This window comes from Panthera uncia (genome assembly GCF_023721935.1).
Source record: "Panthera uncia isolate 11264 chromosome D3 unlocalized genomic scaffold, Puncia_PCG_1.0 HiC_scaffold_8, whole genome shotgun sequence".
In the NCBI taxonomy this organism is placed as follows: domain Eukaryota; kingdom Metazoa; phylum Chordata; class Mammalia; order Carnivora; family Felidae; genus Panthera; species Panthera uncia.
Window position 1 is genome coordinate 78,509,704 of NW_026057586.1, and position 26,591 is coordinate 78,536,294.

A 26,591-nucleotide genomic window follows, 5' to 3' on the forward strand; every position below is an offset into this window, starting at 1 on the left:
CCATTTCTTCTCTTTTCAGTATTGTCTTCCCTGAGATTACATTTGGTTTAATATACACTTCTTTTCTAGCTTCTGAAGGAAGAAGTTTGGAGCAGTTTTACACCTTTCTTCCTTTCTACTGTAAATATTTAAAGCTACAGATTTCTCCTTGAGCACTGTTTTACTTGTATCCCATACAATTTTGTATATTTTGTTTTCATAATCAGTTATTTCAAAACATTTTCTACTTGTGATTTCCTTTTTGTCCAATGTGTTGTTTTAGAGGTATTATTTATTTAATTTCCAGATTTTGTCAGGAAGGGGGATGTTCTAGATATTTTGTGACTTTCTAATTTTGTTCAGAAATTTCAATTTTAAATATATTAATATTTGTTTTATGGCTCCACATACGGGTTCTCTTGGTGAATGTTCCATGTGCATTTGAAAAACTGTATCCTGTTGAGTGGTTTTTTTTGTTTTTTTTTTGTTTTTTTTTTTTTTGATAAATGTCAGTTTGGTTATGTTGGTTGATAGTGTTGTTCACGTTTTCTATACCTTATTGATTTTCTGTCTACTTGTTCTATCAGTTGCTGAGAGGAGGCCTGTTGAAATCTTCAATTATAATTCTGGATTTGTCTATTTCTACTTCTAGATATATCAGTTTTTACTTCATGTATTTTGAAGCTTTGTTGTTAGACAAAGCTGCACATTTGGGATATATGTCTTCTTGAAGAGTTGACATTTTTATCATTACAAAATTTCTCTATTCCTTTATAGTCCTCTTGGAATCCACTTTGATACTAATCTAGCCATTTTAGCTCTCTTATAATTTGTATTATAACTTGTTTTTATATTGAAAGTGAATTTCTTGTGGGCAGTATGTAGTTGGACCTTTAAAATTTTTACTTATCCTGAGAATTGATGTTTTTTACTTGTAATAGACTATTTGTGTTTAACATATTTGTATGATGGTTGTGTTTAAGTCTACTGTCTTGGCACTTTTCCCTATCTGTCCCATCTGTTCTTTGTTCCTTTTTTTTTCCCCCCTCTTTTCCTGCCTGTTTTCAGATTATTTGAGTGTTTTCTTATGATTCAATTTTATCTTCAATATTGGCATCTTAGGGGCATCTGGCTGGCTCAGTTGATGGAGCATGAGACTTTTGATATTAGGGTTGTGAGTTCAAGCCCCACATTGGCATCTAAAATATACTCTTTGTTTTACTTTTTAGTGACTGTGCAAGAGCTTATAATATGGGACTTTGTTATCGTAGTTTATCTTCAAGTAATATTAAATTTCATTTATAATGTAAAAAACCTTAGAACAGTATACTTCCATTTTCTGTTTCTGGCTTTTGTGCTACTGTTGTCATATATTTTTCTTCTCTATCTGTATACAATCTGTGATGCATTATTAGTTTTGCTGTAAACAGTTAATTTGTTTTAAAGAAATTAAAAGTGAGAGAACATATGTTTTCTATTTATATATTAACTGCTTTGGGTGCTTATATTCTTCTGTGTAGATCCAGATTTCCATCTGCTATTTTCTTTGTACCTGCAGAACTTTTTAAAAAGCACTTATTCTACTTATATTTATTACGAGGTAGTTCCATGGGTTTCTGCTCATCTAAAAGAAGTCTGTATTTACCTTCACTTTTGAAGGATATTCGTGCTTGATCTAGAATTCTAGATGTGGACATTTTTTTCCCCTTTCACATGATCTGTTGTTTCCAAGCTTGCATACTTTCTGGTGAGAAGTCTGTTTAAAGGATTGTCTTTGTTTTCCCTTATATAATGTGTCTTTTTTCCCTTTTGGCAGCTTTTAAGATTTTTTTAAAATCACTGGTTATCAGAAACTTAATTTGGTATTTTTTGCTTTTTGTTTTTTTTGTTTTTTTCTTTTTGTTTGTTTGTTTTGATTTATGCTGCTTTGGGTTCACAGAACTCCTTGGGTCTGAGTACCTTGTTCTCATGAAATTTGGAGACAATTTGGCCATTTTTCAAAAACATTTTTTTGGTCCTCCCTTCTACCTTTGCATTCTGGGACCATAATTATATGTAAGAGTGCTTGATCATAGTCTTCTTTTGGCTTTACTCATTATTCTTTCAGTTTGAAAAAATACTTTGTTCTTCAGCTTATGTAATTACATTGTATGTTGTCAGGTCCCCCTGTACCCCCCCCCCCTTTTTTTTCTTTTACTGTGCTACTTTACTGTTAAACCCATTCAGTGAATTTATTTTGTAATTTGTGCCTGGAAATTCTCGTGTTTTTATGTTTTTTATTTCTTATTAAGTTTAAATTCTTGACCGTACTTATGATAGCTTTCTTAAAGTGATTTTTAATTCCATCTTCACTTTCATTTCTGGGTTTGTTTCTCTTCACTGATTTTTCTGCTGGCCATGAGTCTCTTTTTGCTATGTCTTTGAATGTCTGGTGTTCTTTTATTGGGTGGTGGATATTGTGAATGTTATGTTGTTGAAAGTCTGGATTGTATTTCTTTCCTGTAAAGAGTTGAATTTTGTTTTGGCTGGCAGTTAGCTACTTGTAGATGAGATGATGATGGTAGTGATGGTCGTTATTTTTGAGAATCAATTTTTAGGGTGTGTTAGAGCAATCATGGCCCTTCTGTGGTCTCTGTTTAATGCCCAACATGTTTAACTGTGTTTTCATCCTGACTGTTCAGAACGAGACTTGTCTCCCAGTTTTGTGTGAACTGTTAGAGTGATAGCTCTCTAGTAATTCTTTGCCAGGCCTCATGGAATTTTGCTCTTTGAATGTGTAGCTTAGTGTATGTAGGAACTATTTCACAAGAACCCCTATCAGGTCTCTGGAGCTCTTTTTCTGCAGAACTTTCTGGTGATACGCTCTCATAAATTCCAGCTGCCTCAGCCTTTGCAAGGCCTACTTCATTTGTTTTCTTTCTCTTAGAGATCCTAGCTCCATGCTGTCTTTTGTCCAATGTCTGAAAACAGTAGTTTCATACTTTTTTGTCTAGTTGTTTATGGTAGAAGGATAGTTACAGTGTTTCTTATATTTCAAATGCCATATTTGCCTGCGTGTGTTATCTTCTATCCTAGTTCAGGGCTTTGTTTTTTGTCTTTTAAGGATCAGAAGGTAGTTATTTCAGGCTCACAGGTCACACAGTCTCAGTTACAACTAATCAGCTCTGTGGTTGTAGTGTGGCAGGAGCAAAGATAGTATGTAAATAAATGGGCAAAGTTGTGTACTAATAAAACTTTATCCATGAAAACATTTGGCCATCTAGTTGTAGTGTTCTGACACTCCTTTCCTCTCTTAGCCACATCGTATTTCCGGAATGGTTTGTATGTTTCTCTCCTATGGTTATTGAGACACATTTCTAGGCAAATGTGTCCATTATTACCAAGTTTGTGGTGAGAAATCATAATAATTTCTTCTTATGTCATTCTTTTATTTTCCCCATTTTTTCCTCCATTATTATGAAGTTTTGTGAATCTGTTGAGTGTGAGTTTTTCTTTCAGATTACACCAGAGAACATAAAATTTTAACAACAAAAACATTCAGCTGACCCATGGGGTATAGTTTGTCAGTCCCTTGAACTAGTTGACTGAGATACAAATGATATTGGAGATACAAAATCTTATGATTGGAAGGGAAGAATCTTTGAGATTTGTATTTCATGTTTGAAAGGAACCTTATAAATCATACTGTCCAACCACCCCTTTGATGTTTGAAGCCACATCCAGTATTAACAGCTTCTCCTTAACATCTCATATGTATGATTCTCAGGGATCTCAACCAGGGATTTTTTGAGAAAGCTATCACTGTTGTTGTTTTAATCATCAGTTTTTCCATTTGATTCTCTGCTACCACTTGGGTCTGTGCTAAGCATATCTAATTCATCTTCCACATATGAGTCTTTCATATAAGTTGAAGACTTCATAAATTTCTTCAGAATGTTAACTCCATATTAAATGCATCCAGCCTAATTCCACTATGGCTTTATTCCTTTTGTTTTTGATTTTTTTTTTTTTTTTTTTTTTTTTTGCTGCCGTGTTTATTTGCTTGAAAGTATTGAACATGAGGCCATAGAGACTCTAGCCATATGACATGTTTAGATTTCCTTACCAACCTAGTCCTTCATCTGTTAATTTGTTCCAGTTTATCTAGATTTCTCTCAAAGTATGGAGTTGGGAGCTGAAGGCAGTATTGACCAGGGACTTGCTATGTAAGATACATTGTGTAGGATCTAGATCCTGTGCTTTTAGCAGTGTAGCTTAAGATGGAAGTAACTTTTTTAGTAGCTCTTTCACATTGTTTAATTGTATTAAGCTTCTTGTCAAATAAAATCTTTGAGCCCTTTTCACTCATATTCTGCTAACCCAGCCTCCCTAGTTTTTATTTTTATGTTTTTGAACTAATATTGGTAAATATTCAGGAAAAAGTTGTTATGAATCAGCAAAAATGTACATATGTTAGAAAACATCTTTGATATTCAGCTTCATCATATGGAGAGTTACCATATTGCGTTTCTCACAACATGGAAATAACATGTTAGGTGGGAGTCCTATGGGACGTCCAGGGTCTTGTTGTCCTCAGCCCCTCTGCAGAGGGAACCTGGGCAAGCTGCTTAGGTAAATGTAGGAAGAGTTGAAGACTTAGGTGGGAGGAAGTGTGTAGCTGGAAGTATGTCTCTGGTTAATTGAAGTTTTAGTAGTCTAAAAATGGAGCAAAGAAAGACAACAGCACAATATTTTAACACATGGTAGATAACCTTTTGGCTTTTGCAACACAATTTATGGGATGTCAAATTATTCTTAAGATTAGAAATGTGGGCCAATTGGTCTATAAAGTGGTATAATGAATTTTCAATACTAGTAGTAATTTTTGTAGGCATTAACTATGTCTTACTACATTTGGTCAGTTTTTTTTTCTTTTTTAAAAAATTAGAGTTGTATTATTAACATAGTTTAAGAGTCAAATAGCCCTACAAGGTTTTATGAATAATATTCCTCTGCTGGCTCCTATTTTACCTTTTCCACAGACAAACACTTTTGCCCCCTTTTGTTGATTGTCTTGATTCTTACTTAAATGTAAGAATCTAATACTGAATATTCTAAAGACTAAGCTTGCAGTTACTTTTAAGGTTTTCAAATTCTGGATCTTTCATTATTGAAGATGAGGATTTAGCTCATTCTCTCTGCCCCCTACAAATACTTTTCCCATCTTCCCATTTTAACGAGATAGTTACATGGTAATTTTAATTAGCTTATTATTCAGTGTTAACATTCATTTGATTATGTTAATGTATGGCTGAGCCATCTAGTATACTCTGATTACTTTTTCTGCATAATTTGAAGATAGTAATTACCTTTTTTCTTTATTTGACTATTTACTATGTATTTTTAATTAACTCATCCTCATACTTTTTGCCTATTGTCTGAATCTCCTTTTAATTTAAGACTTGCAAATGTATTCTGTCATTTTCATCTTCTTGAGATACAACCTGTTGCAATCTGGATTGGTTGCCCTCTACATTGATGCACAGTTGACAGCCTGTAATCATCTGATTATTCCCTGTTGTTTTAGCAATTCGTGTTCACTCCATCCCACGTTGGATCTATTTCCTGAATCTCTTGGTTTATTTGGTTTATTCCTTCTTTTTGGAGGAGTACATCTCCAGGAGTTTCCTGAGAAAGGGTGCATGCGCTCTCGCTCTCTCTCTCTCTCTCTCTCTCTCTCTCTAAGTCTTGCATATTTTAAAATATATTCTACTTCTACACTTGATAATTTAGATTGGCATAGGTAACTAGTTTGGAAATCGTTTTCCTTTAGAATTTTGGAGTTCTCGCACCATTGCCTTGCTTCTGGTATTGCTGTTGTGAAGTCAGAAATCATTCTCATTCCTGATTCTTTGTGATCTCTTTTTACTATATGGAAGCTCTCAGGACCTTCTCTTTGCCTGTAGTGTGCTGAAAGTTTACAAAATGCCTTGAGTCTCTTAATCTGTTGTTCTGGGTATTTAGAGAGCCCTCTCAATCTAGGAATTCACATTCTATTTTTCTCAGAAATTTTCATGAATTATTTTATCAGTAACTTCCTCTTTTTTCATTTTGTGTATTTTTTCTTTCTGATAGCTCTTGTATTTGGTCTTGAACTTCCTGTGCTGCTCCTCTAATTTTATCTCCCCCACCCTCCCTACTTTTCAATTTGTGTATTTGCTTTACTTTTTGGGATATTTCATAAACTTTATCTTCCAGCCCTTCTATTGAGTTTTCTCATTTTTGGCATCATTAATTAAAAATTTTCAAGAGCTCTTTTTTAGTTTTCTGAGATAGTCTACAGGTTATTTATTTATTTATTTATTTTTATTTTAAGTTTATTTGTTTTTTTTAAATGCTTATTTATTTGGAGAGAGAGACAGCACAAGTGGGGGAGGGACAGAGAGAGAGAGAGAGAGGCACACACGCACACACAGAATCCGAAGCAGGCTGCAGGCCCTGAGCTGTCAGCCCAGAGGCTGATATGGGGCTCGAACCCACGAACTGCGAGATCGTGACCTGATCTGAAACGAAGAGTCGGATACTTAAGCGACAGAGCCACCCAGGCGCCCTCAAATAGTGCAACCATTACATAGCGTGAGATCAAGCCCCATGTTGGGCTCTGCGCTGACAGTGTGGAGCCTGCTTGGGATTCTCTCTCCCCTTCACTCTCTGCCCCTCCCCCACTCGTGTTTGTGCAGGTGCTCACTGTCTCAAATAAGTATTTTAAAAATGGCAGCACTATTTTATCTCTTTGAGAATATTAATAATGGATTAGAATTTTTGTTCTTCTCCCAGTCTAGTCTGTTTCCTTCAAGTTACTTTTCTGTTTGTTTCTGTTTCTTTTTGTCTATCATTCCTCCATATTTTTCCTCAACTCTTTAGTAATTCTGGGTTGTCCGTGCTTAGGAGTGGTGGACTGAAAAACTGCTTGGAAGTTGAGTATGCGAGTGACATTTACTGTGCACTTCACTGATCTGGGTGGGCTCTTTAGTTGGGGGAACCTCTCTTGTCAGTATTTTGAGGTCTTTTCTGTTGAGCTGGTTAGATTTCCCAAAGAAGATTTCCAGACGCCCTTTCTCTCTAGGCGATGAAAGACTGGTTGCCAGCTTTCTGGGTGCTGAGAGGGAAATGGGAGAGGGTGGTTTTTTACTTTTATTTTGTACATGTTCACTGTTTTCACTCTGGTTCCCTGCCTTCAGTTGTGCCTGTGTCCCTCAGTGCAGATACTCTCTGTTTTTACTGGCCACAGAGAATACCCTTCCAGTTGTTCGATGGGGTAAAAAGAGCAGTGGGGAGGGTACCTGAGTGCCTGAGTTCTTGAGTGCCTTCTAAGCAGGCCTTCAGCCACTTTTCCTTATTTCATCTCCTTTCTGCCTTTTAACCCTCCATCCAAAGATAACTGTATTGTTAACTCCTGAGTCTGAGGGGATTCTGTGTATATTGGGTTTTATCTGCCCTTTCTCCATAGCTAGGATTCAGTTTTTTTAGACATTATAAATTTCTTTACCTCTTGAGCATCTGCTTCTTAGCTTTCAAAATCTTGATGCTCTCATCTTCTCTTCTGCCTACCATTGTGATGTTATGATTTAAGGGAAAAACAAAACAAACATTCTTGACTGGTGTTTTAGAGGAGCTTAAGAGAGCAAAAGCAGATGTGTCTGTTTACCCTGGTGTCTTTACCTGGAGCTGATTAGTTGTGTTTTTACAGAAGTTTTCTATTATTCCTGATTTTTTTCCTTTCTCTGACTCAAGTTGAGGGATGATTTAATATGTTTGCTGTATTTTCCTGATCTTCTAGAGTAGTAACCCTATCATGGGAGGTTGTGAGGTGAGGCAGATTTGGAATTTTCTCGTACACCCATGTTAGCCCCAGATAATCACAGCTGCCTTTTCTTTTTTTTTTTTTTAATTTTTTTTCAACGTTTTTTATTTATTTTTGGCACAGAGAGAGACAGAGCATGAACGGGGGAGGGGCAGAGAGAGAGGGAGACACAGAATCGGAAACAGGCTCCAGGCTCTGAGCCATCAGCCCAGAGCCTGACGCGGGGCTCGAACTCACGGACCGCGAGATCGTGACCTGGCTGAAGTCGGACGCTTAGCCGACTGCGCCACCCAGGCGCCCCTCACAGCTGCCTTTTCTACACACCATCCTAGAATCCTGCTCAAGATTGGTATTAAGGTAATTGTTCTGTAGTTTGAGAAGTCTCTCTTTTACCTGTTTCTTGAAAATTCAGAACTTCTGGCAGCTCTCCTATTCATACGGATCATTCTAAGGCATATAATTAAGGGTTCAGTCTCATCTACAAGTTGCCTTTGTGAGTGGGATGTAATTAGCCTGGGCCAGGAGACTTGAACTCATTTATAGTATCTAGGTCAACCATATCGCTTTACAGGTCAGGAAGCTGTGCTGCCCTGAGATGGGAGTAGATTTCCTAGTATCATACAGGTAAATAGTTAAAAAACTAGGACTTGAACCTAGATCTTCTGACCTCCAGCCAGTGTTTCTTCTGTGGTACTATACCTCCCTGAGTTCATTCATAACCAAGTCCTGTTCCTTCGACTCTGTTCGGTGACTGCTGAATACAGCTTCAACCCTGAGGAGCCACACTGCAAGTATATACTTGTTAGTCATGTGGGTTCTAATTGCAATGGGTCAGTGCAAATAAATGACTTCCTTTGGGAGAATTTATCAGCTCATTTCCTATGTATTGTGTCTAAAGAATAGCACATTAAGAATCAATATAAATTTTCTTTAAATACATTCATGCTGTTAGAAACTGCATTTATCCCGATTCTGTTGTAATCTATTTAATTCCAACCATTCTGAACTGACTATAGTGGCCTAAACAGAAGGCCACGGGAGCCTCTGCCAGTTAAGTTCAATTTTCTGAGGATCTTGACTACCTGTTCAACAGATGCCAGCCATTGAGGAGAAAATTTCCCTCCCGTCTTTCTTGCTATTATTAGAATAGTTATTTTCTTGGCTTGTTGTACATACCCTCTAAAAATTAGCTTGTGTAGATACAGTCTTATAGTGGTAACATGTAAAAGAAGGCATATAATTATCTGAGTGAAATAAAAAAAGTCTCTTCTATTCATGGGAGGTGTGTGGGCTCTCTTGTACTAGTTTTCTTAATACCTCAGGAAGACTAAAGAAAGATTCATGAACTTTCTTAAATTAGAAAGTATGGCCATGAGCTCTTGCCATTGCTAAATTGAGTTGATGACAGTTTCTTTGTACTATTTTATAATCCTCTAGGGCTAATTTTTACCATTAGCCTTAAGAAGCAGCATGGCAGAGTGGGAAAGAATTTATGCCTTAAATTCGGTTATGCTTTGAATCCATTTATATTTGGGATCTGCCATTTGCTGCCTGTGTAGTTTTGGGAGAATTATTTAACCTTCTGAGTCCTAATTTCTTTACCTGTTTGTTTGTGAAGGTTAGAAATTCTGTGTGAAGACCCTGCTGTGGTGCCTGTTGTGAAATAGGTGATGCATCAGTGCACAAAGTTGGGGTTGTTATTATATACACGTGCGTGCTGGGTTTTTTCCTTGTATATTTTAATTCCATCTTTTGGATTCCATCTTTTAAAAACCATGTAATTTTAAACTTAAATATGATTATGGATTGTTTGTCAGTGACAAATACTGCATTTTTGGATAATTTGCATCTAGAAATATTTTATATGGTTGCTTCACAATTTTGGAATCATTAGATAAAGGATTTTGAGGCTTGGAAATCTGTACTTGTGTCAGAAATTGGGTCAATAGTAGTTGGTGTGGAATTGATTTTTAACTATAAACATGATCGTGGTATATGAGGCTGTGTATTAGTCTAATTGAATATACATCCATGATAGGATTTTTTTTTGGACAGTATTTCAGTATTACGGAGTTGTATTTCCTTTTTTTTTTTTTTTTAATTTTTTAATGTTTATTCATTTTTGAGCGACAGAGAGAGTGCAAGTGCTGGAGGGGCAGAGAGAGAGAGAGGGAGACAGAGAATCCAAAGCAGGTTCCAGGCTCTGACCTATCAGCACAGAGCCTGACCTGGGGCTTGAACCCACAAACCATGAGATCATAATCTGAGACCAAGTTGGATCATTAACCGACCGAGCCCCCCAGGCACTCCTCCTCTCCTCTCCCCCTCCCCCTCCCCTCCCCCTCCCCTCCCCCCCTTATTTATTTTGAGAGAAAGCATATGTGTGCATGAGTGGGGGAAGGGCAGAGAGAGGGAGAGAGAAGCTGAGAGAGAGAATCCCAAGCAGGCTCTGCGCTGACAGCAGGGCTAGAACCCACGAACCGTGAGATCATGATCTGAGCCGAAATCAAGAATTGGACGCTTAACTGACTGAGCCACCCAGGTGCCCCTGAGTTGTCTTCCCTCTTATCAAACATTAATTAATTCAAAATTTAAAGCTAAGCCTTTGCACATTCACTTTATACTTAGTTATCTCGGTTAGGCTTAAATGGTGTTTCATTGTTAGATTTTTCAGTGAAGACTGGTATAATGATATTTAATTTTAGCTTTAAGGTAACGAACGAAATTGTTTTAAGATAATGGGACATTTTTCAGTTTTTCTGGTTGAATTAGTTATGAAGTGATTAAGTTGGTAGCTCTGTTGTTGTATCACTTGCATTTGTGTTATATCACTTGCTAGAACAACTCCATAAAGAATATAGAGCAGGCGGCAGCGGCTTCCCTTTATCACTGAGACCAGAGAAGCACTGATAGGAAGTTAGTGGAAGTGCTGGGATTAGGAAATCATTCTCCTGAATCAAAGCCAAATATTTTGTTTGCTGAACCATGCCGGATGTTACAGGTGAAAGTATTCTAGTGAATAAATTGCCGTTCATAGATTTCTTGGGGACTGCCTCACCTGATGTTTCAATCTCTGATATATCTTAATTTTCTAACCTTTTAAATATAGTTAATGTACATATTAGGGATTTATATTTATTGGTATCTTTTGTCTCCCCCGCCAACCCCCAGATCCTTGGGGACAGAACATGAGCTTAGGTGCTTATGAGAAAAATTAGTCTTTTACTTAACTTTTCTGATTTCAATTGCCTCTTAAGTCTTTTTATTTAGTTTATTCTTTGACCTTTATTTAAAAATTGATGTTAGGCTTTCTGTTTTAAACACACACATACGTACACATTGATTTCATTCGAAGAAATAAAGAGATTTGTATGCGAGAAAAATGCACAAAAGATCTGAACAAACAACTCAAGGAGAAATACTACTGTCATTACTAGTAATGATAGTGATATCATTTATATTTTTTGCCATATGCCAGGCATCTTCCTAAGTATATACATACTGACTCATTTAATCAACTCTGTAAATACTGTTATCCTGATTTTACTGGTAAGACAACAGAGAGACAAAGGTTAAGTAACTTGCTAAGACTTGCTACTTACAGCTAGTGAGTGTAGGGCTGGTATTCAAACCCAGGAAGGCAGGCCCCAGATTATACTTATGATTAAATATATGATAATGATTCCCTCTGAACTGAAAAAGGACTACATATTAGTACAGGGACATACCATTCTATTGAATTGGCAGGTATTTAAGAAGATACGCAATTTGGGAGGAGGTTATTTGTATTAGTGGGACTACTAATTGAAAAACTGTATGGTAGCACTCATCCATGAGTCTTAAAATATTCATATTCTTTGGTAATTCCACATCAAGCAGTCTCTCTTAAGAAAGTCATCTGGAAAATAACAGTATGCAAGGGTGTTTACCAGTTATAACAGTGAAAATGAAAGTTTGTCTAATTATTACGGGATAAATTATGTTTTCTCCAGTGAATACATACGTATTATACAAACATTAAAAACTGTTTTAAAAACAATTTTTTAAATGTTTATTTTTGAGAGAGAGAGAGAGAGAGAGACAGAGCATGAGCAGGGAGGGGCAGAGAGAGGGAGACACAGACTCTGAAGCAGGCCCCAGGCTCTGAGCTGTCAGCACAGAGCCTGACGTGGGGTTCGAACTCACAAGACGTGAGATCATGACCTGAACGGAAGTCAGATGCCCAACTGACTGAGCCACCCACGTGCCCCTAAAAACTGTTTTGAAGAATAATTTATATATATATGTAAATATAGTAATTTATATATATATAATTTTATATATATAAATATAGTAAGTCAAAAAGCAGGATATAAAGCCATGGTAATATGGTTCTAAATTAAAAACTAGGTACAGAAAAACAGGAAGAACATACATTAAGATACTAATAATTATTTCTGATGTGATTATGGAAAATATTCCTGGTGGTATTATTTTTAAAATTATTATTACTATTTTTAATGTTTATTTTTGAGAGAGAGAGAGACAGAGTGTGAGCAGGAGAGGGTCAGAGAGAGAGGGACACACAGAATCTGAATGAAGCAGGCTCCAGGCTCCAAGCTATCAGCACAGTGCCTGATGGGGGGCTTGAACTCACGAACGGTGAGATCAAACCTGAGCCGAAATTGGATGCTTAACTGACTGAGCCACCCAGGTGCCCCTCCTGGTGTGATTATTTTACTTTTAATTTATATTATTTATTTTTGAACTTACTGCATTGTCCATGTAGTACTTTCATACTAAGAAAACAAAGTGGCATAAAGGGGAAAGCATAAATGATGCTTTTACCAAGAATATTCATTAGAGATTGGATTTGCATATCTCACAATGTGAAGGGGGGTAAGTCACTGAATGCCAGACAGTTTTAATTTGGACATTATTATATTTGGAACAATTTTTTTTGAAGTGACGCATTTTATGGGATTGAATAAAATTGATATTTTTTTCTTAAATGTGTTTCGTTCATTATGGTGATTGATTGTTTCGGCACTTTAAATTTGTTTCAGTTATGTTAGCAGGAGATACTGTTTTTTTCTATCTTATACTTGATTTTTGAAAAACAACTGACAAAAATTGACTTGGTGGCGGTGGGGAGGGAAGATGAGTGGGTAAGGATTGAATGCAAGGGACACATGGAGTCTTTTGTGCAGAATGATGTTATGAATCCCTTTTATCACCAGTTTTGAATATATAGTTGTAGTTTATAGCTATTTAAATAAGGAATTCAGCTTCTGTTTGTGTTGAACCATCTTTGAGTTTTAGCTGCTTAGCCCCCTCTAAGATTTAAGAAATTTTAAAATACAAATGTAGGTAATGGGATAAAGACCCGGGTTCTGCTTGCAGCTGGTTTAGTTTCCATGTTTTAAAATGTGTTTGGAAGACAAAAGACAAAAACATGAATAAATTGCTGATAACTTTGCATCAGTTTTGTTAGTAGCTTGCTTTGGCGTTAATGATGAAGCACTATGATGCTGCATGATAACTGCTTTCTTGATTAAGAAAGATTGAGGGGCGCCCGGGTGGCGCAGTCGGTTAAGCGTCCGACTTCAGCCAGGTCACGATCTCGTGGTCCGTGAGTTCGAGCCCCGCGTCGGGCTCCGGGCTGACGGCTCGGAGCCTGGAGCCTGCTTCCGATTCTGTGTCTCCCTCTCTCTCTGCCCCTCCCCCGTTCATGCTCTGTCTCTCTCTGTCCCCAAAATCAATAAAAAACGTTGAAAAAAAAAATTAAAAAAAAAAAAAAAAAAAGAAAGATTGAAACTAGCTTCTGGATGGGAAGGAATTGAGGAAATTCTTTGAAAAAAACGATTTCAGTTTTATGAACTTATTTTTTAAACTCTTACCTGATTTATTCTTTTTTTTAAATGTTTGTTTATTTATTTTGTGTGAGAGAGAGAGTGAGCATGCATGTGTGTGCGAGTGGGGTAGAGACAGGGAGAGCGAGAATCCCAAGCAGGCTCTGCACCATCAGCACAGACACGGACATGGGGCTTGGTCTCATGAACGGTGAGATCACGATCTGAGCCGAAATAAAGAATCGGATGCTTAACTAACGGAGCCACCTAGACTTCCCTCTTACCTGATTTCTAAATATAATTTATGAATCAAATAAGAAATAATAGAAAATAGCTTTTATATGTAAGGACTTTATAGTACATTCTGGGTAAAAATGGTTCAACCGGAAATAATAATCATTTGTTTGTGGTGATTTGGTATTTAATATGAGGAGCCATGTAGAAATCTTGATATAAAAAAATGAAGTTTTGAGGCACCTGGGTGGCTCAGTCGGTTAAGCGTCCGACTTCGGCTCAGGTCATGATCTCATGGTCTGTGAGTTCGAGCCCTGCGTCGGGTTCTGTGCAGACAGCTCGGAGCCTGGAGCTTGCTTCGGGTTCTGTGTCTCCCTGTCTCTCTGCCCCTCCCCTGCTCATGCTCTGTCTCTCTCACTCTCAAAAATGAATAAATGTTAAAAAATATTTAAAAAATGAATTTTTTCTCCCTTTAAAAATCAAGGAGGATTGACAAACATTTTTCAGTGAGAGAACTCTTAGGTGAAGTATAGTGACAATATTTATTTTAGCAGATTTGCTTATCTGTAATGGAAGCCTGTTTTTAAGTGTTCTGTAAGTAAAAAGAAATATCAAAACCATTGTAATTTTCTTGTCTTTTTCCAGGCTGAACTCACGGGAATCAAATGGCGTAGGTACAATTTTGGAGGGCATGGGGACTGTGGACCCATAATTTCAGCCCCAGCCCAAGATGATCCAATCCTGTTAAGTTTCATCCGCTGTTTGCAAGCCAACTTGCTGTGTGTATGGCGTCGTGATGTCAAACCAGATTGCAAAGAGTTATGGATTTTCTGGTGGGGAGACGAACCCAACCTAGTGGGTGTAATACATCATGAACTGCAGGGTAAGGTTTTGTTTTTTCTTAAAAACTGTTACCATCGTGTGTGTGTGTGTGTGTGTGTGTGTGTGTGTGTGTGTGTATAAAATTATAATTATTTAACAGTAGTAAGTTTCAAAAAGAATTTATTAAAACTTGCTGAGAAAAATTCAAGTGTTTAATGGGTATGTCTCTTGAAAGGAATATCCTCACTCTTACTCCTCTTCTTTCTACTTCTGTTATTTTTTTCAAATTTGCTTGTTGTTTCCCAGTCATGCTAGGAACCAGAACCTGTGAGCCACTGTTACTAAAGGAAAATACTGTGTCCCCTGGGTGTTTTGGGGTGGAACAAGGCTAAGATCCACTGTTTTAAAATGATAGTGAGTGTGAGTAATTAGCAAGTCTGTGAAATGAACAGAATTGTTTTTTCTTGAACTGTGGCTGTTGTGGTTCATTACCAGCTGAACACTGATGGAAAGTTGTAAAGTGATAATAAAAGTTAGTACAAGCCTTATTGGAAAAGATTATGAGATGACATTGGATAGTATTTTGTAGAAAGATTAAATAATCTGATCTGATTTTGAGGTAGCAAGTTTTCCTTTGTTTTGTTCCTGCTTTTTATATAATTAGGTGATTCCAGGAAATACTTGCTCTCCAATGTTGTCTAATTTTTAACTTCAGATTATATCTGATATGTGGAAACTTTGAATTAATCTAAGAGTTTCATTACTCTAAGCTATTTTTTGTATTTATTGTAGATTTATAACCAGGGGAAATTTTATCAATATTCTTTGAATGTCGGTAAAGTTTTTTTACTTCTTTACCTAAATGTTTCCATTTAGTATGCTAAATAATTTTTCTAAATCAAGATTAATTACAATCTTTAGGCTAGTGCATTAACCCTTTTTGACTTAACTCTCCTAGAGCCAACTTTAATTATGTCCAAACTACTCTATATTTTGTTAGTTTGTGGTTGAAAAAGTTCAGATAATGTTTGAAATGTTTTGTTAGTTGATATATTTAGTGTTTTTTTTTTTTTTTAAAGGAAAGAGTAAAATTAACTTTAATGTGTACTTGAGGTTTTATTCTAAGGTGTCTGAATATGGCTAAAGAATTTTCCTGCCAAGTTTTGTTTGATATCTTCCTAGCTTTTCTTTGCAACCATTTTTTTTTTTTTTTTAAATCTGTGATATCCTTTGCCACAACAGCCAGAGGGCAGTAAACCACAGTGGACTAATTGAGCTGTTTACCTTATGGTCCATTTGTCTATTCAACATGAACCTTTCTCCCTGTAGTTTTTAGAATGTTTGGTTTATAAATAAAAGAACCCAGTCTGGGTAGGATTGCTTACTTAGCTGGTTAATCAGCAGAATCTTAGAACTTACATACATATCAAAGCTTATTTTAGGTAGTTAGCAATGAACTCAGGTAAAATTAGTTGAATTAGTTTAATTCACATCTGGATTCCATTTATCAGACTTTTTAAAATAAGATACCCCAGAAGATAATTATAGCATTTATATTTGTTCGTTTAAATATCAAAACATATAGTTTTGTTATAAAATTTTTTTATACATGTGGTAGAGGAATATAACATTTTTGTTTCTTTATCCTTTATTTCTCATGTTTACTTCTGATTTTTAATGTCCTTCAGTTTCTCTACTCTGTATTGATAGCTTATGTCTGAACTTCTTGGTCTGGTATTTATTTGTTAGCAGCACAAATTATCATTTTATAATAGTGATGAAACCAAACCCAACTGTTAATTAGGCTTATTTACTTCATGTATGGAGTAAAGCTGTTTGTCCATACCAACAAAGCACATGATCAGTGTTCTTAGAAATAACAAGTTACTGTGTTATTTCTCATGGGCTCTGTTACTGAGTTAACAAAAAGATGTAGGCTATCTAAAATTCTCATAGTTGTTTTAGATCGCACATGTATTTATTTCATTGATTAATTAAATATCTTTTTGGACTGAGAACAAACTGAGGGTTGATGGGGGGTGGGAGGGAGGGGAGGGTGGGTGATGGGTATTGAGGAGGGCACCTTTTGGGATGAGCACTGGGTGTTGTATGGAAACCAATTTGACAATAAATTTCATATATTGAAAAAAATATCTTTTTGGTAAAGAATTAAGCAAAGATTGACTTCTGTTTATAAACTTTTTTATAAATCACAGTAATACTACATTTTAATTAAAAAATTAGGAAAACAGAACTGTCAGATGAAGAGAATAAAAATCCCGAAGTCTAAAACAGTTGTAATATTTGGTATTTTTATGTATAAGTGAAATTGGTATCATACTGTTTTGTAACTCTGTCTTTTTCACTTTACAATGTATTGTGAATGTTTTCTCATGAGAATGATTATTTTTTATTTTTATTTTCTAACCTATTGAGTCTGAAAACAGTATAAACTTTATTCTCTTACTTGCTACCAGGAAAGTATGACAGTGATGGAATAGTCATAACTTTGTTAAGTACATTTATTCTTTTTGATATGTTGAATTGGGGAAGGTTTTTAGATGAAAGCATGTGAAGTGTCCATCCCATAGGTAAAAGTGGTTGAAAAGGGGACTTTTATGTGGTTCAACCTAATTTTAGAAAATATTTGAAACTTAATTAGAAAAATGAGTGGCATAAGGACAACTTTATTTCAAGTGAGGGAGAATATGAGACGTAGAGTGGTCATGAGAAAAAGGTACAAAGGAAATATTTTAATTGGTAGTCATACAAATTGAAGATATTTTGGAATCGTTTTGTTCTTTTTTATTTAAAATTTTTAAAAATGTTTTTTATTTATTTTTGAGAGAGAGAATATGAGCAGGGGAGGTGTAGAGAGAGAGGGAGACATAGAATCCAAAGCAGGCTCCAGGCTTGGAGCTGTCAGCATAGAGCTCGACGCGGGGCTCAAACTTGTGAACTGCAAGATCATGACCTGAGCCAAAGTCAGATGCTCAACCCACCGAGCCACCCAGGAGCCCCTGTGTTGTTCTTTTCTCATATGTAAGAGTCATTTCATATGTATTTCATAAAATACATTTTAACAGAGCCCTATAATATTAAGCACGATGGTATCATTATTGTAACATTGTCTTTTCTTTTTTTAAAAAATTTTATGTATTTTGAGAGAGCGCGCATGAGTGAGGGGGGGCACAGAGAGTGGGAGAGAGAGAGAGAGAGAGAGAGAGAGAGAGAAAATCCCAAGCAGGCCCCATGCAGACAGTGCTCGAACTCACGAACCGTGAGATCATGACCTGGGCTGAAACCAAGAGTCAGATGCTTAAACAACTGGGCCACCTAGGTGCCCCAGTATTTTCTTTTTATAGGGACATTTTATTGTTTCTGCAGATGCTTTTTAATTTTTTTATTTGGTAGTTCCCTTTGTCTTTACAGTGTACTCGAAAGAGCATACTACTAAGAGACCTCACAGTGCAATACAGCACTAAAGCAAGCATTTTTGGTTGATTGTATAAAGTGTTCCCATAGAGAATAATCCTGCAGGATTGACACACAGGTTAACTTTAAAATATTAGATGTTTTATTTAAATGCTTGAGGTAACTATGAAATAGTTGGAGAGAACACTAAAACACATTTATAGCCTATCCTGTCACTTGGATAAACACTTTTGGGCCCTTATCTGGGGAATTGCTGTTTTTAGTGTATGGCATAGTGGTTCAGAACATGGGCTAGATTTGAATCCCTGCTCAGTCACTTGCTAGTTGTGTATTGTTGGTCAAGTACATCATCATTGCCTCAGCTTTCCTCACTGTAAATTGGGTTATAAGGATAACAAAAGTTAAATTACTGAGAACAGCACAGAGAACAGTTAGCCTAAAGACAGTTAACCCATACATCAAACTTCAAATATTTTGACATTTGTTAATGTTTTATTTATGTACTTATTTATTTTATTTTTTGAGAGAGAGAGAGAGAGAGAGACAGAGAGAGAGAGACAGAGACAGGTCATGAGCAGGGGAGGGGCAGAGAGAGAGGGAGACACAGAATCAGAAGCAGGCCCAGCCTCCGAGCCATCAGCCCAGAGCCCAACGCGGGGCTCGAAGTCACAGACCGCGAGATCGTGACCTGAGTCGAAGTCGGACGCTTAACCGACTGAGCCACCCAGGCGCCCCTATTTTGATATTTTTAAAATGATTCTTCTGTAGAGCATTCAGCGCTTGCTAATGGACCTCAACTAGTAACTTTTAAAGTATACTTAAGGTTGGAGTAATTCTATTTTTGATTTTAAGTTTTAATATTTGGGTGGAATAACTTAGAATAATAAAACTTTATAAAGTGTTAGAGCAGTGAGGATATCCCTCCCTGTACATATGAAAATTGTCTAGGGGCGCCTGAGTGGCTTGGTCGGTTGAGTGGCTGACTTGATTTCGCCTCAGGTCGTGGGATTGAGCCCTGTGTCCGGCTCTGTGCTAAGTGTGGAGCCTACTTAGGATTCCCTCCCTCTGCCCATCTCCCCTGTTCGTGCTCACGCTCTCTCTCTCTCTGTCTCTCTCTCCCCCCCCCTCAAATAATAATCAAAATTACCTAGATTCCTATACACAGAGTTTCATAATAAACCTTAAATTGCATTACGAAGAGATCCGAACTTTAAGGTGTGACTCTTGGATCTCTGTAAGGTAGGTTTGTAACTTTACTGCCATCTCCACACAATGGTGTTGAATTAGGGCACTGGCTGAACACAAATATGTGTATATCCTTCCCTGTGGCCATGCTCAAGTACCTGTATCAGTGGGTCCCGCTGTAGGGTTTTGATGTAATCTCTACCCTTGATAAGTGTAGAGTTTGAAAAGGGCATAAGACAAGCACACACATATGCATATTGCAGAGAAACACTGTAAGTACATGTAACAGAAATGTAGTAGATTACTTTCCCAGTGGGCAGACCGTTTCAGGACCATTGCACAAGTGTTTTATAAACTTACAGCAGAAACACTGTGAGCCCTAGTGCTAAGGGTTGATAACCTTCTTGGTTTCTCATCTGTTTATTGAACTTCTAACCTTAGGCAAGAGTTGTGATCAGCCCTGGATATGTAAAATGAGTCCTTATCTTTAAGGAGCTCACGGTGTTATTGGGGAATTAGTGAGGTGAATCCATAATTATGCTGTGACAAAGTAAGCTGTAAATGATTAAGTTATAGAATCTTGCAGAAGCATCACATTCAGTCTTGGGGAACAGAGGATAGGGAGATGATGGGAAGCCCAGAGGCTTCAGGTGTGTCTTATTGGGTAAGAAGGAGCTATCTAGGTCGGGATGGACCTTGTCGCAATCAGAAGAAGTAGCCTGTACAAAGGGCGGCCTGCCAGCAGTGAACAAATGGTGTGAAGGGCAGGTTTGTCTGGAACTTAGGCTACTTGTGAAATAGTCAGGAGAGACTGAGAGCCTGGGCAGGTGGGCCATAATGTGGAATGCACTGGAGAAAGGAAGACGAATTTGCATTGAATTTGGTAGATTTTGAGGAATTGTTGGAGGTTTCTCATCAGGAAAGAGACATAATTAGGAAGATTATATATAAGATGGATATGAGCAGGAAGGCAATAATGTAAGAAATTATTTTATTCTAAATTGAGCTATGAACTTAACCCTTGTATTTAGTTTGAGGTACAGATTTATTTAAATTAAAAAATACCGGTGATTACATACTGAACTGTATGTTAATAGTCCTTGCCAATTTTATTTTATTATACCTTTGCTGTTTTTGCTTGGCTAAATTCTTTTCTACATTTTCAATTTGAATTTTAGAGATTAATATAATGTAATATTTTCCTAATCTGCTAGACAAATTATTTATAAATACCATCTTCTGGCTGTTTCATTGCCTATTAGTTGGTGGTTGGAAAGACATGCTCTCTTGAAACCCCAAAATGGTAAACAGGGCAAATACAGACTTCTACGAACTGAAGATAACTTAACCCAAAGCTTAAGAGTACCTGGTCCAGGGGGTGCCTGGGTGGTTCAGTTGGTTGATCATGACTTTGGCTCAGGTCATGATCTCATGGTTCATGGGTTCGAGCCTGCGTTGGGCTCTCTGCTGACAGCTTGGAGCCTGGAGCCTGCCTGGATTCTGGGTCTCCCTCTGCCTCCGCCCCTTCCCCACTTGCGTTCTTTCTCTCTCTCAAAAATAAACGTTAAAAAAAAAAAGTCCCTGGACAAGTATTCTGTATGGCCTAGTATGTGCTAAGTGATGCTTGTTGAATGAAACCCATCTTATATAGTTCTAACATAGCATAGTATTGTACTCTTAGGAGGTTAACTTACAATAAATACACCTAAAGTTTTAAACAATTTAATATTGTGAGGAGATTGAAACCTAATTAAAAGTAAGGCATTAAATATCCATTTTATTTTATATATGTTCTATAAACAAACTTGTCTATAAATATGCACTGTCTGTAATTTTAAAATTGATCTGCTCTCCCTTTTCTTTTTGATTATTACTAGATAGACAAATATACATCTATACACCTGTCTACCTCTAAAGAATCCTATTGGAAGCCTTAGCAATTGGCTTTACTGTCAGTGTAGGGGCAGATTGGCAGTTGTTACCTTCACTGTTGCATTTATAGTCGTAAGTATCTTTTTTATTTTTCATACAATAAAACGTTTTTCATAGTGCTGCCACCTATGCCAGGAGATGTGGACACTTGAAAAAAGAGCATTAGACATTAGAGAGCTAGAAAAAGGGGATCTGGTTTTCTGACATTGGCCAGTGTAAGATAATTTAAGACAACTTTAATACTGTTTTATATTCCACTGCACTGATGACAGGTCTCTGGGGACAAGCGGGCATTTTGTAAGGATGAGGGAGGCTGAGAGGTGAGAATGGAGAGTCAGCTTGCTGGTATTCTCATCTGTATACTTCGACTATAACGTACAATCTCAAATGATGGGATTGATAAAGCCTTTGTTCAGCAATTTCCAATACAGAACCTAATTCCCTCTGTGCTTTTCATTTTGAAAAGTATTTACAGACATGAAGACAAAGTTTTTTTCTGGCTAAACCATGTGAAGGTAATACCTAGTAGTCCTGAACCTTTACCCTTAAGCACTTCATCATGTAACTTCTATGAAAATGTAGGACATTTTCATTGTATTGATGTAATTTGAAGGCAACACTTCAGTTTTCCTGTCAAATTTTTCATAATCTGAATTTGTCTGATTGTTTCTTCATGATTAGATCCAGGTTAAACATTTTTGGCAAGAATATTGAGTTAGGTGATAAGTACTTCTGTGACATCACATCAGAGGCATATCATGTTCATCTGTTCCAATATTGATCCTTTGATGTTTGATTACTTTGTTAAGATAGCGTCCACCAGATTTTTCCTGTGTAAAGATACCTTTTTCTTTTTGTAATTATTGGTGAATTTGGGGCAAAACTCTGATACTGTGAATATCCTTTGCCCTAACAGCTTTTCAATCTGGTTTGAGGAAAAACCTAACTTTGAGCTATTTAAAAATAACAGAGATCCAAAGAAGACTACATTCTTTTTTTTTTTCAAGTTTATTTATCTATTTTGAGAGAGAGAGAGAGAGAGCGAGCGAGCAAGCAAGCTCTAGTGGGAGAAGGGCAGAGAGAGCGAGGGAGAGATCCCAAGCAGGCTCTGCACTGTTGGCGTGGAGCCTGATGCGGGGCTTGGACTCACTACCTGCAAGATCTTCAGCTGAGCTGAAGTTGGATGCTTAACTGACTGAGCCACCCAGGCACCCAAAGACTACATTCTTAGGTAACAGAAAAGGTAAGGGGACAGAGAAGAGAAGGAAGAAAAGATTTGAAGATCTAACCAAGGCAGATTATGATGGTAGAATCAAACTCTGAATAGCCTTACTGCTTATCATACTAAAAAGAAAAGTATTGACATTGAATTTTCTAAAATCATAAGCAATAAAGTATATAGGAATTTATTACTACGTATCTTATAGTCTGAATTTTCAGTGGAATTTTGATTTATGGTTATCTTTGAGAAAATGAAATAATTTTAGTTAACATTGTGAATGGCTTTATTCTTTTTTTTTTTAATTAAAAAAAATTTTTTAGGGGCACCTGGGTAGGTTAGTTGGTTAAGTGTCTGACTTCAGCTCAGGTCACGGTCTCACAGTTCTTGGGTTTGAGCCCCACATCTGGCTCTGTGCTGACAGCTCAGAGCCTGGAGTGTGCTTGGGATTCTGTGTCTCCCTCTCTCTCTGCCCCTCCCTCGCTCGGCTGTGTCTCTGTCTCTCAAAAATGAATAAATGTTGAAAAAGTTAAAAAAAAATTTTTAGGGGTACCTGGGTGGCTCAGTAGGTTGAATGTCTGACTTCGGTTCAGGTCATGGTCTCACATTTCATGGGTTCGAGCCCCGCGTCAGGCTCTGTGCTGACAGCTTAGAGCCTGGAGCCTGCCTCGGATTCTGTGTCTCCCTCGCTCTCTGTTCATCACCATGCTTATGCGCATTGTCTGTCTGTCTGTCTCTCTCTCTCTCTCACAAAAATAAACATTAAAAAATTTTTCTTACAATGTTTTTCTTATAAAATAAAATATTTGAGAGAGAGACAAAGCACGAGCAGTGAGAGGGACAGAGAGAGAGGGAGACAGAATCTGAAGCAGGCTCCAGGCTCTGAGCTGTCAAGCACAGAGCCCTATGGGAAACTTGAACTTGTGAACTGTGAGTGAGATCATGACCCAAGCTGAAGTCAGACGCGCAACCAACTGAGCCACCCAGGAGCCCCGTTAAATAACTTTATTCTTAATTGAAATGAAAAATTTTGCTTTTTGGGAAAATAGTGACCCTTTTACATATAAAATTGGCAGGAATGAAATTATTGTTTGGGTTTATTTTCAAGTATATGATTCCGGTGATTTTGAAAACAGGTGAAATTTTTTTGCATCATTCTAGATTTGTAGTATTTTACATACCAACATCTATATGGAGATTTTATTACATGGCGTTATACTTCTTGACCACAGTGCACCTGAAAAGTAAATTTTAGTTTAACTTTTGTATCTGTTTCCTATCTGTTATTATGTACATAGTAGTAGTAGAATACATTTGTATGTTATGAGAAACAGCACTTTTAGTGAAAGCACGTAATCAGTGGGAACCTGGTGGTAGCTAGTTCTAAATAGTTTATGAAGTAAGTATTTCTTGTTTTCACTGGATCTAAATTATTCAAGTCTTGATATAAAATTTCTGACTTTTAAACTAATTATAGTGTGTTCTGTTTTCTTATGTTTATTTTTAAAAGAATTTGTTTGCTAAAGCTATAGAATAGTAATAGTTTTCATTGATAATTATGCAAATGATTCCAGTGCATACTAAACTGAAATATTAAATAGAAAATCATAAATTATATCCTTAAAGGGGAAAATGAAATACTTATTAATACTTTGGTAAGCAGCACGTTTATATTGTAAAGTTACGGTGCGAGTCAGAATTCTTTCAGATGAAGAATAGAAAAAGATCGAATGGATTAGATAGAATTATTAAGCTAGACGTGTTTGCAATTGAGAGAACAAGCTAAAGTCTAGCTGTGGAATGTAAATAAAATCGATGTGTTACCACAGGCAACTTACTGAACCGTGTAATTAGCTTTTTCTATGAAAAATGAGACATTTATACTGAGATTGTGGTGAAATAGCATGTAAAGGGCTTATGTTCTAATGATAGGAAAATTAAACAGTTGGTAAAAAATTATAATTTAAAGATTGTTGCTTCAGGGAAAAGTTTAATCAGTGGATTTTTAGGGGGGATTTATGTTTTGGTAGGTATAGGCATTACAGTTTGATATTTTTGCATTGATATAAAGTCCCCTATTTGTATAAAGTAAACCTGAGCGAAACCCCACTGATGGGGTATTAAAGTCGCCACTGGAACAAGTAGGATTGAAAATTAATGTAGAGCTAGAGAAACCGTTATTTGGTATGTTACAGTTCTCGTTCCCCTTCTATGTCAGTAATTTCAGTGGTGAATATGTAGTGACTGATGCAGACGTATTTAGCAGTTTTGAGGATAGCTTGTTTGTCACGCCTCTTATGTACGCTTTATTTCCAAGTCTTGCTCTGTAATACAAAACTTGAAGATTTAGAAGAGGTTCTTGTACATTAAGATGGTATGAAGATTTTTTTGACCTGTAACATAGTTTTTTTTACTTTCTTCTTTAGGGAGGTTGATACAAGAATGTGAATGTAACAAATTGGAGACAAAGCTTAACTGTTAGTAGGATTTAATGCTCTAATTAGTTACAGAAAAAACTATGTGTTTGGATATTAAAATTGAGTGAGGTAGAGATGTAAAATTATGTATCTAGAGAACAGCACCTTTTGCCCAGTTTACAAGCAAATTCGTTACTGACAGGAACCTACAAGCAAATCCGTTGCTGACACAATCAGATGGCATCACATCAGCTTCACTTGAAGTTCACGGTTTTTATATAGGACACGAAGTGAAAAGTCCCTCCAGTGAAATTGGGCTTTTCTAAGGAAGGAAGCTGGTGAGCACGCATCTCCTAGGTCGTCGCTGAGAGGACTCAGAGAAGGTCTTCTCACGTTTATATGGTTGAAATTAGCCGAAGGGAAAGCGAAGCTCAGAAAAAGCCCGTGACTCAGTCATGCCACTAGTTGTAGTGGAACCCAGACGCATATTTCAGTTTTAAAATCGAAACCGTTATTCGGCTGCAAAACTGCATATATAACATGAAACTATGTGATTGGGCCACATAAAATGAGCATATCAAGTTTAGCAAACCATCGTACATAAAACCCACATAACTCTTCTAATTCTATTTATATCCAATCAAATCTATTTCCTGTACTTACAGAAAGAACACTGGCTTGCAGAATACTGGACAGAGGACCTATCGTTTTTGATTTTAAGTGTTTTCTGTGACACTTGGCAAATGTTGGTTCCGATAATGTCAGCTCATAAACATCTAGTCTGCTAAGCACACAGCTGAAGATAAAGGGAAAGTAAAGATAAATAAAAATAATTTTGGAGTCATAAAAATTTGACAGGAGTATGACGCGTTTGATTATTTAGACTTTATATGAGATTACATTTGCTGTTATAAAATATCTTACTGAAGTAACTTTCCATATCTGTTGTTATCAAGAGGTCTTCCCCCCCCCCCCCCCCCCTTTTATAGATGTGTCATCACAGGTTCGGACTTCGATAAATCAGAAATACACGGTAAAGGACAGGGTGACTATTGGGGGAAGCAGGAGGTAGTTGCTGAGGCTGCCATTTAGTTGAGTTGCTTGGTTTCCGGACCTGTTTAAAGTGTGCTAGGCTAAATCAATTTATAGATGTCTGTGCTTAACATTCATGAATAATTGTTTGAAAAAGTATTTGCAAGTTGTTTCTATTTTGTTTTATGATGCTTGAGCAAATGGTAGCTAGACTTTGATAGATAGCTCTACTCAGCTTATCTTTTAAAAAAAAATCTTAATGTAGAAATAACACATAAATATGCAGCTTCTCCCCCCACCCCAAAAGTTCCCAATAGTTTGGAAATCTGCTTTAAGTACTAGAGAATTATGAAATTAGGTTCTGTCGCTTTGAGTATTTTGTGATCGATGCCGTCCTGATAGTACCTGAGAGATGCTCATTGAATATCATTATGGCTAGTGAGTGTGTGATAATGTCCTTTAAAGCCCCATCTGTGTAAATATTTTTGAACAATTTTCTACAAGTACTGGGCCACATACCTATTTCTTATAAGCCCGACATTGATAAAATGTACTCTTTGTATAATTGGGTCTTGTTTTGATCCTGGCTCTTTCATATTGTGATTTGGCAGTGAGTTCAACAGAATAAGCATTATCCTCTTGAGGCCCATCTAGGATTGAAC

The 26,591-nt window shown here is 36.8% G+C and overlaps 1 protein-coding gene across 3 annotated transcripts in view; it reads left to right on the plus strand.

Moving 5' to 3' along the window:
* Positions 1-26,591, plus strand: part of MED13L (mediator complex subunit 13L) — a 304,813-nt gene that overhangs the window by 21,612 nt on the left and 256,610 nt on the right. For all 3 annotated transcript variants that reach the window (XM_049619895.1, XM_049619896.1, XM_049619899.1), the window contains exon 2: positions 14,533-14,770. In XM_049619895.1, coding sequence (XP_049475852.1) covers positions 14,533-14,770 — 238 coding nt within the window. The remainder of the gene's footprint in view (positions 1-14,532; positions 14,771-26,591) is intronic.